Raw genomic sequence first — 15,526 nt, forward strand, 5'->3', positions numbered from 1 at the left:
GGTCTCCACTGGATCTTGTTTTGAGGTAGAGTTTTCTTAAAGATGAGCCAAATGTGTGACTGTAATTGTACGGGACCCCGTTTTCTCAGTAGTCCAGAAGAAACACAAGAAGTTGGAAGTGAATTTTAATTGATTAAATATCACTCTTTCCATGATTATTCTGAATGTGCTTTCAATTGGAATTTTTTGTGAGAAAGTGAATTCATCATCCTAAAATTTTCACAAGTATACTTCAAAAAGGGAACTTCATGGTAAAACAACAGCAGTTTTCATCCTTAGTGCCTGATCTGCCTGTTAAATAGTAAGTCCCCTTGAGAGCACTTGTGCCTCTTCACTCTGACTTTAATGTTTTGATTGACTCTGAATCCATTTGCTGGGACTAATTATTGATGTCAAGTTTTAGCATGCAGTTTGGAAAAGTTTGGTTGCTTTAAAAACTTTCAGAAACTCAGAATTACTTGAAAGCTCTGCAGCAAATAGTGTTGCTGTTATCCAAGCTTTGAGGCCTAAATGCCAACAAAAATCCCTGTTGTCAATATGTTTATAGTAGTTTGTCTAAAATTAGAAATGAGCTAGAAAGCTCAATATTTTCCTTTAAATTTGGTAGTTTGGGGCTGTTTTTTTTTTTGTTTGTTTTGTTTTTTGTTTTTTTTTTGAGACGGAGTTTTGCTCTTGTTACCCAGGCTGGAGTGCAATCTCGGCTCACCGCAACCTCCGCCTCCTGGGTTCAGGCAATTCTCCTGCCTCAGCCTCCTGAGTAGCTGAGATTACAGGCACGCGCCACCACGCCCAGCTAATTTTTTGTATTTTTAGTAGAGACGGAGTTTCGCCATGTTGACCAGGTTGGTCTCGACCTCGTGATCCACCTGCCTTGGCCTCCCAAAGTGCTGGGATTACAGGCTTGAGCCACTGCGCCCGGCTGGGCTGTTTTTTGACTCTTGCTTATAAGAATCTAGAAAACGTGCTCATTGCTCCTGATGGAACAACTAAAGTACCTTTTCTTCCCTTTTTCATTTATCTCTTTGTAAACATCTTGAGAAGAAGATGATCTTAAAAGCAGTAGGCTAGAAAGGCCGTGGCCTGGAAACTAGAAGATGCAGACTTCGTTCCCCTTTCTTTTCTTTTTCCTTTTTTTTTTTTGAGATGGGATCTCACCTTTGTTATCCAGGCTGGCATGCAGTTGTGTGATCATGGCTTACTGCAGCTTCAGTTTCCCAGGCTTAAGTAATTCTCCCACCTCAGCACCCCAAGCAGCTGGGACTACAGGCATGTGGCACCAGACTTGGCTAATTTCTTTCTTTCTTTTTTTTTTTTTTTGGTAGGCATGGTGTTTTGCTATATTGCCCAGGCTGATCTTGAAGTCCTGAGTTGAAGAGATCCTTCTGCCTTGGCCTCCCAAAGTGCTGGGATGGCATTGTGTTCCGCTTCAGTGCCCCTTTTATGCTTGCTATTTCGATATAGGGCACATCAGTTGGCCCCTCTGACTTCAGTTTTCACACTTAAATAATCTGTTTGAACTAACTGGTGTGTTCTTTTTTTCCTTATTAGCTCAAGTTTTATGGTTTGCAGGGCCAATTCTCTATCAGAATTGAAACAAAGAGCCTTAGGTGCCACGTGTAAAGACTTTCTTTGGATTTTTAGTGTGATGGGAGAGCACCAGAGGGCCTTAGAAAGGAAAGAATATAATCTGTTTTAAGTCAAGACAGGTGAGAAGGAGGCAGGTGCAAATAAGGAGGTCGGGGGAGACAATCCAGGCGAAGGAGGCGTAGTCTGAAATTAAGTGGTAGCAGGAACTGGATCCTCCTGTTTTGAAGTTGGCTCTGGCTGGAGGTGGGTGGGGGAGGGGAGAGAAGCAAGAGGCTTCCAGAGTGACTGCAGTTCTTTTTTTCATCTCCCTCCCTCCCTCCCTTCCTTCTTCCTTTCCTTCCTTTTTCCTTCTTCCCCTTCCCCTTCCCCTCCCCTCCCCCTCCCCCTTTCCCAACAATGGGAAGATGAAATTGCGTTTTCTAAGGTTGGAATGATTGCACAATAGCAGGTTTGGGGGATGGAGGAATGGGGGTGTGAATACCAGGAAGTAGCCTCAGCCTGGATGTGCTGAGTTTGAGATGCCAGTTAGGCCTTCAAGTGGAGACATTAAATGAGCAACTGGATAATATGAGTGAAGTTCAGGGGAAAGGTTAGGGTTGAAGATTTAATTTTGGGACAAACTGTAAATGTAAGTTAACTATAAGGAAGTCCTTCGTATTCTAATAACGTAACTGAAAAGACTAGTGAAGAAAAGCTTCGGTCCTCTCCCACCCACAAGCTAGTCAGCAGTGTTTACATTTTATACATAATTTATGCTGTCTCCCTATCATTAGTTATTATTTGCTCTTACTTGGTTTTTTTTTTTTTTTCTTTCCTTTTTAAAATCCCATTTTCTCTCATTTCCTTTGTGTGCCTTTTATGTTAGAATAATTCTGAGGTCATTGGAGTGTCTTGTCTGGCAGAGTTTCAGGAATATGACGGTCATTATCATTTTGGCCTTTCCTCCCTATTTTCTTTGTTTCTGGCTGCAGGAACTTTTTCATCATTAAAACATTTTAGCTGCGTTGCTTGAACACTTTCCAGTTTTGTGAGGGCAAAAAGCAAGTTGCTTTTTCTGTGAGGTTTGGGAGAATGTGGTTACAAAGAGCATTTAATCATAAGGCAGATGACAATGATTCATTCAATTCATTCTCCCTGTTCTTCTTTCCTCTTCATTTAGCAGTTATAGATACTTTTCTTTGTTCTAAACAATTTCTTTTTGTGTGTATGAGATAGGGTCTTGCTCTGTTGCCCAGGTTGGAGTGCAGTGGCATGATCTGGGCTTACTGCAGCCTTTGCCTCTGGGGTCCAAGCGATTCAGCCACCCAGGTAGCTGGGATTACAGGCATACACCACCATGCCTGGCTAGTTTTTGTGTTTTTGGTATAGAGACAGGGTTTCACCCTGTTGGCCAGGCTGGTCTCAAACTACTAGCCTCATGTGATCCGCCCGCCTTGACGTCCCAAAGTGCTGGGATTACAGGTGTGAGCCACCATGCCCAGCCTTGTTCTGAACAATTTCTTTTTTTTTTTTTTTTTTTTTTTTACGATATTCAAAGAAATGTTTAATTATTTGATGCTGATACAGTTTTTTTTTTTTAATTTAAAATGAGACAAATCCTTTTGTGCCTTTTAAGGTTTCCTTTTAAGCCACATGCCTATATTCTATTTAAAGAATAATTTTTTAAAAATAAAAAGAATAATTTAAGAACTGTACACAAAGGGACAAGCCATAAGCTGCACCAACTGGATCCTAGATCCTCTTTCCCCAAGGGCAGCCCATTCTTGGTTCTTTGTTCTGAACAATTTCTATAGATTTAAATCACCACTTATTTCTCTTATTTTTTATTAATAGAGACAGAATCTTGCTCTCGTTGCCCAGGCTGGAGTGCAATGGCACAATCTTGGCTCACTGCAACCTCCACCTCCAGAGCTTAAGTGATTCTCCTGCCCCATCCTCCCAAGTAGCTGGGATTACAAGTGCCCACCACTGCGCCTGACTCGTTTCTGTGTTTTGAGTAGAGACAGGGATGCACCATCTTGGTCAGGCTGGTCTTGAACTCCTTACCTCAGGTGATCTGCCTGCCTCGGCCTCCCAAATGTTGGGATTACAGGCATGAGCCACTGCATCCAGCTCATTTAGTTAGTTTTTTAAATTTGTACATCCCATTATTCTTTTCCTGACTTATTTATTCTCCTTTTTTTCTAATTGGCATATTAAAATTGTACATATTTATAGGATACATTTTGATGGTTTGATACATATATGTCATACAGTAATCAAATCAAGGCAGTTGGCTATTTGTTACCTCGTGGATTTATCATCTTTTTCTTTCTTCCCTTTTTTTTTTCTCTGTTTTTAAAGAGACAGGGTCTCACTCTGTGGCACAGTCATACCTCACTGCAGCCCTGAACTCTTAGGCTCGAGAGATCCTCCTGCCTCAGCCTCCCAAAAAGCTGGCGAATTAGCATGCACCACTAATTTTTTGTGTTTTTTGTTTTGGTTTGGTTTTTGGTTTTTGTAGATGGGTCTTGCTCTGTTGACCAGGCTGTATCATTTCTTTGTGCTGAGAACCTTCAAAAGCCTCTCCTAGCTGTTTTGTAATACACAATACCTTACTGTTAACCATCATCACCCTGCCATGCAGTTGATCACCAGAACTTATTCCTATCTAACTTTTTTTAATGTCAAATTTTTCTTCACTATTTTAGAGAAGCAGTGCAGTTACAGGTCCTCCTCTTTAGTACAGGCAGTAAAGAGCTGAGGTCAGCCATTCTGGCTCTGAGTAAAGCTGATCCTCTTTTCCCCAAGAAGATGAAATCCACAAGAGCTGCTGGCAACACTTTGTTTTTGAAAGTCTATTATTGGCTGGGCGCGGTGGCTCATGCCTGTAATCCCAGCACTTTGGGAGGCCAAGGCGGGTGGATCACGAGGTCAAGAGATCGAGACCATCTTGGCCAACGGTGAAACCCTGTCTCTACTAAAAATACGAAAAAATTAGCCGGGCGTGGTGGCACGCGCCTATGGTCCCAGCTACTCGGGAGGCTGAGGCGGAAGAATCGCTTGAACCCAGGAGGCAGAGGTTGCAATGACCTGAGATTGTGCCACTGCACTCCAGCCTGGTGACAAAGCAAGACTCCGTCTCAAAAAAAAAAAAAAAGTTTATTATTATTTTAAAAAATTTAAACAGGGTCTCACTCTTGCCCGGGCTGGAATGCGGTAGTACAGTCATGGCTCATAGCAGCCTTCAACCCCCTGGGCTCAGGTGATCCCCCCACCTTAGTCTCCCAAGCTGGGAGACTAAGTCTCCCACCTTAGTCCCAAGCTGGGACTACAAGTATGTGCCACCACACCCAGCTAAGTTTTCTTTTTTTTGTAGAGATGAGGTTTTGCCGTGTTGCCCAGGCTGGTCTTGAACTCCTAGCCTCAAGTAATCTGCCCACCTGGGCCTCCCAAAGTGCTGGGATTACAGGTGTGAGCCACCTTGCCCGGTAGCACTTTCAAGTAGAGGCTCTGCGCTTCGGGGTTCCATGTTTATGGAGAGAACTTGGAGAAGTCCCATGAAGAGCCACTTTTTCATCTTGCCAAAAACTGATACAAGGTGGTCCACAGTCAGAATGGAGAAGCTAGAATAAAGTCTGTAGGTAGCTAAAGGAAATAAAGCATTGCAGGACTGCCCAAACTCATTCTACCAAAAGGAGCGTTAAGCCTGGAGACAGAGTCACGTGACATTGCTGCCCCCCACCCCCCCCCCCAAAGAGCTGTGACTTCCCAACCTTGTGTCAAGCGCTAGACATTAGCTCTAGACCTCTAAAGAAGGCAGAAGGCCTCATGCATCCCAGATGACTGCCCTCAAATTGCTCATAAGTAAATTCTCTGCTGGCCCCTTAACGTTTCAAGCTGTGTGTCTTCCCATAAAAAGGACATGTTAATTGTAACTTTAGGTCTGTGATCTAAGTCTAGCTCCTTGTCCATGGAATTGCAGTCTGTTACATTTCACACTGACAATGCCCATTACAAGTTTATCTTCCCAGGTGCAGAACAAAGACAGGAGAGCAGTCATTCCTCCGCCTACCCTGAGACTACATAATTAACTCTTCCTTCACTTCCTTTTAAAATGTTTATCATGTCTCTTGTATAGCAGAGTTTATTGAGCGCTAATTAAAATCTCAGGAGAATGTCAGGTTTGCCTCACCGCCTGTCCTTTTCCTGCATGCCTTTTCCCCTTTAAATAAATGTGTATATACTGAGACTTGTGCAACCTCCTTGGGAGCACTAGCCACAAAAGATTCTGTGACTTGTGGTGTTTTTTGTTTTTTTTTTTTGAGACGGAGTTTCGCTCTTGTTACCCAGGCTGGAGTGCAATGGCGTGATCTCGGCTCACCGCAACCTCCGCCTCCTGGGTTCAGGCAATTCTCCTGCCTCAGCCTCCCGAGTAGCTGGGATTACAGGCACGCGCCACCATGTCCAGCTAATTTATTGTATCTTTAGTAGAGACGGGGTTTCACCATGTTGACCAGGATGGTCTCGATCTTTTGACCTCGTGATCCACCCGCCTCAGCCTCCCAAAGTGCTGGGATTACAGGCTTGAGCTCGTAATCACCACGCCCGGCCGACTCGTGTGTGTTTGGGTGTGCCCTCAGACCTCTGGCTCCGTAAACCTTGACTGACTGAGACTCTTGCTTAGTCTCTCATTTGGATTGACATTATTCATTTTAATTGATGAATACATTTGTGGCAGAAAGGGGAATTCTCTCAGTGTTGAGCGAAAATTCTAAACTTGGGCCAAGAAGTTTCCATATTTACCAGAACCTTCTAGCATTGATAGAGCATAATCCCTGCTAAAACAATGTGTCTTCTGGGCCAGCTGGGTGGCAGTGCCTGTGGCCTGATGGCATTAGTTACTGCCTGAGGGATGGCGAATGTGATCAGAGAATGGTGGGCTTCATTGACTTGTCTTCTCTTCCTTCCTTCCCTCTTACCCACTTCCCGGAGAAACAGGACAGCAGGCACGGCCAGTAACAAGCTCTGGTACGCCTCGCTGGCCCTGGTGACGCTCATCATGTATTCCGTCGCCACTGGAGGCTTGGTTTCGATGGCAGTGTTTTACACACAGAAAGACGGCTGCATGGAAAACAAAATTCTGCTGGGTGTGAACGGAGGCCTGTGCCTGCTTATTTCATTGGTAGCCATCTCGCCCTGTGTCCAGAATCGTAAGCATGTTTGTTTCCATTCTTCCTTATTTACATGTTTCCTAAGTGTCTTTGAGCAAACCCAGTGGGTTGTTTTTTTCTTTTTTTTTGGAAACTAGTGTATTCCTTAACTTACTGTGGCTATGTCAGCAGTAGGCAAGGTGGGACTCCAGTCTCTTCATATCTCACACTCGAGCTGTGATAGCCAAGCATTTCTCATGTCAGAAAGACCTGAACTTAACGAAGTCAGTGAATAGGAGGATAACACCTTTGCTAAATAATGTACCACAAGGAGCCTTTAAACGGGAAATGCCTTCTGTGTATATCAAGCTCAGTTGTTTATGAACTAGCCTACAGTCTCTGTGTAAAAGTTGAATGAGAGAGTCGTGGAAGTTTTACAACTCTGTGTAAAAGTTGAATTAGCCAGGCATGGTGGCGGGCACCTGTAATCCCAGCTACTTGGGAGGCTGAGGCAGGAGAATCGCTTGAGCTCGGGAGGCGGAAGTTGCAGTGAGCCGAGATTGTGCCACTGCCCTCCAGCCTGGGCAACAAAAGCGAGACTCTGTTCAAAAAAAAAAAAAAAAAGAAGAAAAAACCTAAATGAAAAGATTAAAGTGCTTTGTAGTTTATATAAATATTAATTAAATTTTTTTTCTATTTTCTTTATTGAAAATTTGGGGTCATCCTTCACTCAGGGCTGTGGACAGTATGGGCTGGCCCATGTGCTAACCTTCCTCAGACCCATGTTCTTCCTCAGTGAAGTCAGTGGAAACATGTGAGCCTGACCTTGTTCATGGTCGTTTCAAAGCTGGAAGGGACAGTGGGATTTGAAAGTGCTTTATGAAGTATAAGTGTGAATTGTCATTTATAAACTACTCTTGATTTCTTAAACCAGGATAATGTCTTTGGGCTTACAGAGTGAGATGTCCCTGGTCCGATGTTTTCTTTGGGCATTGGACCCTTCATGTGATGAAAATGCACATGACATTCAGGTTCTAGGTAGGAAAATATAGTCAATAAATTTACAGCCACTTGAATCCTTTCTAAAATAGTGCTTTAAAAGGCAACTAGTAGCCAGGCACGGTGGTTCATGCCTGTAATCCCAGCACTTTGAGAGGCCGAGGCAGGCGGATCGTTTGAGTTCAGGAGTTCGAGAGCAGCCTGGCCAACATGGGGAAACCCCGTCTCTACTAAAAATGCCAAAAAATATTGGCCAGTTGTGGTGGTGCACGCCTGTAGTCCCAGCTACTCGGGAGGCTGAGGCAGGAGAACCTGGGAGGTGGAGGTTGCAGTGAGCAGAGACCACACCCCTGCGCTCCAGCTTGGGTGACAGAGTGAGACTTCGTCTCAAAAAAAAAAAGACAAAAAAAAGAGGGCAACTAGTAGTAGCAAATAATTTTTCTCTAAAAATTTTTAAGTTCATTATTGAAATTGAGAGTATTATTCTCTAGTTCCTTTAATTGATCAGTTAAGAGTTCCCAGAACAACATGATATTCAAATTAACATCTTTGAGTTAAATCCTACCCTTTTTTTTTTTTTTTTTTTTTTTTGAGACGGAGTTTCACTCTTGTTACCCAGGCTGGAGTGCAATGGCACGATCTCGGCTCACCGCAACCTCCGCCTCCTGGGTTCAGGCAATTCTCCTGCCTCAGCCTCCTGAGTAGTTGGGACAACAAGCACGTACCACCATGCCCAGCTAATTTTTTGTGTTTTTAGTAGAGACGGAGTTTCATCATGTTGACCAGGTTGGTCTCAATCTCTTGACCTCGTGATCCACCCGCCTCAGCCTCCCAAAGTGCTGGGATTACAGGCTTGAGCCACCGCGCCCAGCCAAATCCTACCTTTTGAAATAGGAATAACATTTTGAAATATTTGGTTTAATATCATTAAGTGCTAAGGAAAATCTTATTCCTGTGCCAAAAAGCAACATTATAACAGGGTCTATTTTATATCTTTATTGATAATTAGAATTTAATAATGATAATTTTGGAAACAAATTTGACCAAAGGGAAGACTGAGTAAAAGTGCATCGTTTTATGTTGGTAAGTGGTCAGAAATTTCGCAGAGGAAAAAAAAAAAGACAGAGAGATCCCTGATCACATCCTGGTTACTCTGAAGGATCTGGACCCTTAGTTTACTTGAAATATTATAACTTTCAAAAACATAACTAATGGCTTGCAAAGTTTCAGAGTAAAAGGAACACTTATACACTGTTGGTGGGAGTGTAAATTAGTTCAACCATAATGGAAAGCAGTGTGGGAATTCCTCAAGACCTAAAAACAGAACTTTCATTAGGCCCAGCAATCTCATTACTGGCTATTTACCTAAAGGAATATAAGCGGTTCTCTCATAAAGACACAGGCACACGTATGTTGATTGCAACACTATTCACAATAGCAAACACATGGAATCAACCTAAATGCCCATCAGTGGTAGACTGAATAAAGAAAATATGGTACATATACACTGTGGAATACTATGTAGCCATAAAAAGGGAAGAGATTATGTCCTTGGCAGGAATGTGGATGGAGCCTGGAGGCCATTATCCTTAGCAAACTAACAAAGGAACAGAAAACCAAATACCACATGTTCCTGCTTAAAAGTGGGAGCCAAGTGATGAGAACATATGGCCACATAGAGGGGAACAACATACATTGGGGCCTGTCAGAGGGTGGAGGGTGGGAGGAAGGAGAGGTTCAGGAAAGATAACTAATGGGCACTAGGCTTAATACCTGGGTGACAAAATCATCTGTATGACACACCCCCGTGACAAGTTTATCTTTACAACAAACCTGCACATATACCCCCGAACCTAAAATAAAAGTTAAATATAAATAACCTTAAAGCCCTTCTCCCAATGAATGCTGAGCCCCATAGCCTTCCTCTTTAGCCAAGAGCAGGTCTTGTATTCTGTTCGCAAAAGCTTTTTGTCCATTGACAGGTAAGAGCTTTTTGCCCTGTCATAGTCCGTAGTGTGTGATGACCTCGTAGAATCCAGAATACATCCCCTGTCAAACCTGGTTTCTCACGTACTTCCCTCCCCAACAAAGCTATGTGGCTTTATCAACAGTGATGGTAATTTTGTTTCTGATCTTGTGATTTAAGAATTAATGTTATAAACCCACGGAGACTAGTTAGTATGTTTAAGTATAGCCATAGGCTTGATAAAATGTTGGCAGAGAACTTGGCAGAACCTGACATCTTTAAAATAGCAATGTTCAACTCAGTGTATAACTGTCTCCCCCTTACTATCTTTTTGGTTTTATCTGAGAAACATATTACTTTTTTTTCTCTTTTCTTTCTTTTAAAGGTAGATGCTCAAGTTTGAGGACTGTCATGGGGACTGTTGGGTGGTTTTCTTTTAGGCCTGTGTTTTCTTTTTCTTCAAATTAAAACCTGTTGTCTGTCTGTCTCTTGTCATTTTTCAGGACAGCCACACTCGGGGCTCCTACAATCAGGGGTCATAAGCTGCTATGTCACCTACCTCACCTTCTCAGCTCTGTCCAGCAAACCTGCAGAAGTGGGTAAGCCAGTCTGTTAGGGCGCTTGTGTTTGCAGCATATTTTCATTCATGGAGGAATGAGCTGTTGTTTACATGTGGAGATAGAGAGCAGAAGGATGGTTACCAGAGGCTGAGAAGGGTTCGGGGGAGGTTTGGGAGGAGGTTGGGATGGTTAATAGGTACCAAAAAAAAGTTGAAAAGAATGAATAAGACCTAGTATTTGATAGCACAACAGGATGACTATAGTCAAATTTAATTATACATTAAAAAGTAACTGAAAGAATATAATTGGATTGTTTGTAATGCAAAGGATAAATGCATGATCGGATGGATACTCCATTTTACCTGATGTTATTGTTACGTATTTCATGCCTGTATTAAAACATCTTGTGTACCCCTTAAATACATACACCTGCTATCCACAAAAATTACTTTAAGAAATAAAAATAAATATTAGAAATGTACTAAATTACAGTCGAGAGATGATCTAGACTTTTTCATGAAAAAAAAAGTCTTTAACTTGAGCAACGAAAAGGAAAATTCCCTTTTCCGATTCTTCCTGGTGTGTAGGACAGACAGGAGCAAAGGTTTGGCTGTGGAGTTTGCTTTTAGGCCTAAATAACCTAAATTTAGTTGGTTATTTCTTTTCTTTTCTTTTCTTTTCTTTTTTTTTTTTCCTGACTATAGTAGTGGAACAGAGAGAGTGGAAAGAACATGGGGAAGTGGGGAGCGGGGAGCAGGATCTGAGCCCAGATCCATGATTTACTGGCTATGTGACCTCGAACCACTCGTCTTAAATGACATTTATTCACAGAGACAACATAATAGAGTGATCAGAGCATGAACTTTGAAGTTGGGCTGCCTGGTTCGTAGACTGATCCTGCCACTTAAGTAACCGCCAGAAACCTTCTTACCTCTCTGTTACTTTTGTGATATATAAAAAAATGTAAATACACGCGCATACATACATACATACATACACATGAGCACATATAAATGTATGTTTGGGTATATTTGAGCTTATGTAAGGCAAGAAAATGTAGTCTCTAAGGAAATTGAAGTTATTTCCTCTTTTAAATTTGGAAAGCTAGTGCAATGATCATTTTGAAGGTGTTAGCATATACACATACTATATACGGGCTTGCCCGTATCGCTGTTGATAGTGGAAAGTAATATAAGTGGAGGTCTTTTTTTTTTTTTTTTTTTTTTTTTTGAGACGGAGTTTCGCTCTTGTTACCCAGGCTGGAGTGCAATGGCGCGATCTCGGCTCACCGCAACCTCCACCTCCTGGGTTCAGGCAATTCTCCTGCCTCAGCCTCCTGAGTAGCTGGGATTACAGGCAAGCGCCACCATGCCCAGCTACTTTTTTGTGTTTTTAGTAGAGACGGGGTTTCACCATGTTGACCAGGATGGTCTCGATCTCTCGACCTCGTGATCCACCCGCCTCGGCCTCCCAAAGTGCTGGGATTACAGGCTTGAGCCACCACGCCCGGCCCTAAGTGGAGGTCTTAACAGTAAGTATTGCCTGTCCTGGATTTTGTTTTATTTTATTTTTAATACTCTCTCTTGACTGTGTTGTTTACTTAAATTTAGTCTCTTTAAGGCCTTCTTTTATGACTGTTTATATATTAATTTCTGGTTTTAACTTAATGGGATTTTTATTTACAACATTTTTTAAATGGCAGGTATCCCTTAAAAACAGAAAAAAAGGGCTGAGCATGGTGCTCATTCCTGTAATCTAGGCACCTTGGGAGGCTGAGGCAGGAAGATTGCTTCAGGCCAGGAGCTGAGACCACCAGCCTTGGCAACATAGAATTTCTACCAAAAAAAAAAAAAAAGATTATTTTAAATTTCCAAATGCTCTTTTTAAAAATTAGCCCAAGAATAAAGATTCATGAAACCACAGCATACACAGGGAAGTTTACAGCATTCAGTGCCTACATCAGAAAAGCAGAAAGATCACAAATTAACAATGTAACATTGTACCTGGAACTAGAAAATCAAGAAGAATCCAAACCCAAACCAGCAAATTGTCTTGTTTGTTGATGATATGATTCTATAGCTAGCAGAACAAAAGAAATAGCAAAGATTGGCCAGGCACGGTGGCTCACACCTGTAATCCCAGCACTTTGGGTGGCCGAGGCAGGTGGATCATGAGGTCAGGAGATCAACCATCCTGGCCAACATGGTGAAACCCTGTCTCTACTAAAAATACAAAACTTACCCGGGCATGGTAGCACATGCCTGTAATCCCTACTCAGCTACTCAGGAGGCTGAGGCAGGACAATCGCTTGAACCGGGGAGTTGGAGGTTACAGTGAGCCAAGATCACGCCACTGCACTCCAGCCTGGCAACAGAGCAAGACTCTGTCTCAAAAAAAAAATTTACAAAGATCAGGGCTGTGTGAGGTGGCTCATGCCTGTAGTCCCAGCACTTTGGGAGGCTGAGGCAGGCAGATATCTGGAGCCCAGGAGTTTGAGACCAGCCTGAGCAACATGACAAAACCTTGTCTCTACAAAAAATACAGAAAATTAGCCAGGCATGATGGCACATGTCTGTAGTCCCAACTACTCTGAAAGCTGAGGTGGGAGGATCACTGGAGCCCCAGAGGTTGAGACTGCAGTGAGCTATAAGCTCTGATTGCACCACTGTACTCTACCCAGGGCAACAGGGAGGGACTTTGTCTCAAAACAAAAACAAAAACCCACCAGGAACTAAATGAAATGAAGACTGCCCTTCCCCTGCCCCCCAAAAAAAACCCCTGTGAAAAAATACAGAGGATCAACAAAACAAAACAAAAGTTGGTTTGTTGAAAAGATAAACAAAAATGATAAGGTCCTAGGCTAACCAAGAAGAGAGAAGATCAAATCAACAAAATGAGAAATGAAAAAGGAAAAAAAAATCACAATAATGCCACAGAAGCACAAAAGATCATTACAGACTATTATGAACAACCATATACTTACAAACTAGAAAACTTAGAGGAAGTGGATATATTTCTGGAAAGCAAGAAGGAATAGAAATCCTATACAGGCCAATACTGAGTAGTGATACTGAATCAGTGATTTTAAAAAATCTTCCAGTAAGAAAAAGTCCGGGACCAGATGGAGTCATAGCCAAATCCTACCAAACATATAAGGGAGAACGAACACCAGTCCTCCTGAAATTGTGCCAAAAAATGGAAGAGGAGAGAATTCTCCCTGACTCATTATACAAGGCCAGTATCACCCTGATAACCAAAACCAGACAAGCACCCAAGAAAAAAGAAAAGTACAGACCAATACTCCTGATGAACACAGATGAAAAAATCTTCAACAAATTACCAGCAAACAGAATGCAGTAGTACATCAAAAGATAATACACCATGATCAAGTGGGTGTTACACCATAGATGTAAGAATGGTTCAACATATGCAAATCAATAAATATGATATATTATATGTTACATATTACATAAACAGAATTAAGGATAAAAACCATATGCTCATTTCAATAGATGCAGAAAAAGCATTTGTTAAAACTCTGCATCTCTTCATGGTAAAAAAAAAACAAAACTTCTCAATAAACGAGGAATATGACTTAAAATAGTAAACAGAAAGAATACAGCTTAAAGTAATAAAGGTCATATATGACAGACCCACAGCCAGCATCATACTGAGTGGGGAAAAATAGGAAACATTCCTTTTGAGAACTGGACCAAGACAAGGGTGCCTGCTTTCACCATGCCTCGTCACCATAGTACCAGAAGTCCTAGTTGGGGCGGTCAGGCGGGAGGAAGAAATAAAAGGCATCCAAATTGGAAAAGAGGAAGTCGAATTGTCTTGTTTGTTGATGATTTGATTCTATAGCGAGAAAACCCGAAAGGCTCTACCAAAACATGCTTAGATTGAGTAAGGAATTCAGTAATAATGCAGTATACAAAATCAACATACAAAAATTAGTAGTGTTTTAGCTGAGTGCATTGGCTCCCAGCACTTTGGGAGGGCAAGATGAGTGGATCATTTGAGGTCAGGAGTTAGAGTTCAGCTTGGCCAACATGGTGAGACCTCATCTCTATCAAAATTACAAAAATTAGCCGGGTATGGTGGTGCCCATGTCTGTAATCCCAACTACTTGGGAGGCTGAGACAGGAGAATCACTTGAACCCAGGAGGCGGAGGTTGGAGTGAGCAGAGATCATGCCACTGTACCCAGTGTGGGTGACAGCAAGACTCTGCCTCAGGGGGAAAAAAAAAATTAGTAGTGTTTCTGTACACTAATAATTGTCTAGCAGAAAACCAAATCAAGAAGGCAGTCCCATTTACAGTAGCTACAAATAGTAAAATAACTAGGAATAAATTTAACAAAGGAGGTGAAAGATCTTTACAATGAAAACTACAAAACACTGATGAAAAAAATGAAAGGGAGGGGCCATGTGTAGTGGCATATACCTAGTATGCCACTACACAGGGCCTAGTACTTTGGGAGGCCAGGAATTTGAGACCAGCCTGAGCAACATAGCAAAACCCCATCTCTACTAAAAATTTACAAATTAGCTGGGTGTGGTGGCATGCACCTGTAGTTCTAGCTATTTATGGGGTTGAGATGGAAGGATCACCTGAGCCCAGGAGTTTGAGGTTACAGTAAGCTATGATCAGGCCACTGTACTCCAGACTGTGTGAAAGAGCAAGACCATGTCTCAAAAACAAAGTGGGGAGGGGAATGCAAGCAATTGGAAAGACATCCCATGCTCATGGATCACAATAATCGATATTATTAAAATGACCATATTGCCTAAAGCAGTCTTACAGATTCAGTGCTATCCCTATCAAAATACCAATGATATTTTTCACAGAAAAAGAATAAACAATTCTAAAATATGTATGGAGACAACAGAGCCAGAATAGCTAAAGCAATTCTAAGCAAAAAGAGCAAAGCTTGGAGGAATCACACTTCAAAGTTGGAGGAATCCTGACTTCAAATTATGCTACAAAGTACAGTAAGCAAAACAGCATGGTATTTGTATAAGAATAGATCCATGGAACAGAATAGAGAACCCAAAAGTAAAACCACATATTTATAGCCATCTGTTCATTGACAAAAATGTAACAGTGAGGAAAGGATATCCTTTTCAATAAGTGGTCCTGAAAAATTTGGATTTCTGTATGCTAGAGAATAAAACTAAACCCATATTGAACCCATGTCTCTCATCACATACAAAAATCACCACCAGGTAGGTTGAAGACTTACATGTAAGGCCTGCAACTATAAAAATACTAGAAGAAAAC

At 41.9% G+C, this 15,526-nt stretch overlaps 1 protein-coding gene across 2 annotated transcripts in view; it reads left to right on the top strand.

Annotated features, from left to right (window-relative positions):
* The window catches only part of SERINC5 (serine incorporator 5), a 126,351-nt gene that overhangs the window by 87,179 nt on the left and 23,646 nt on the right, over positions 1-15,526 (top strand). For both annotated transcript variants that reach the window (XM_003920804.4, XM_074384316.1), the window contains exons 6-7: positions 6,568-6,779; positions 10,188-10,283. In XM_003920804.4, the coding sequence (XP_003920853.1) occupies positions 6,568-6,779; positions 10,188-10,283 (308 nt within the window). The remainder of the gene's footprint in view (positions 1-6,567; positions 6,780-10,187; positions 10,284-15,526) is intronic.

This window comes from Saimiri boliviensis, chromosome 1 (genome assembly GCF_048565385.1).
Source record: "Saimiri boliviensis isolate mSaiBol1 chromosome 1, mSaiBol1.pri, whole genome shotgun sequence".
Lineage (NCBI taxonomy): Eukaryota > Metazoa > Chordata > Mammalia > Primates > Cebidae > Saimiri > Saimiri boliviensis.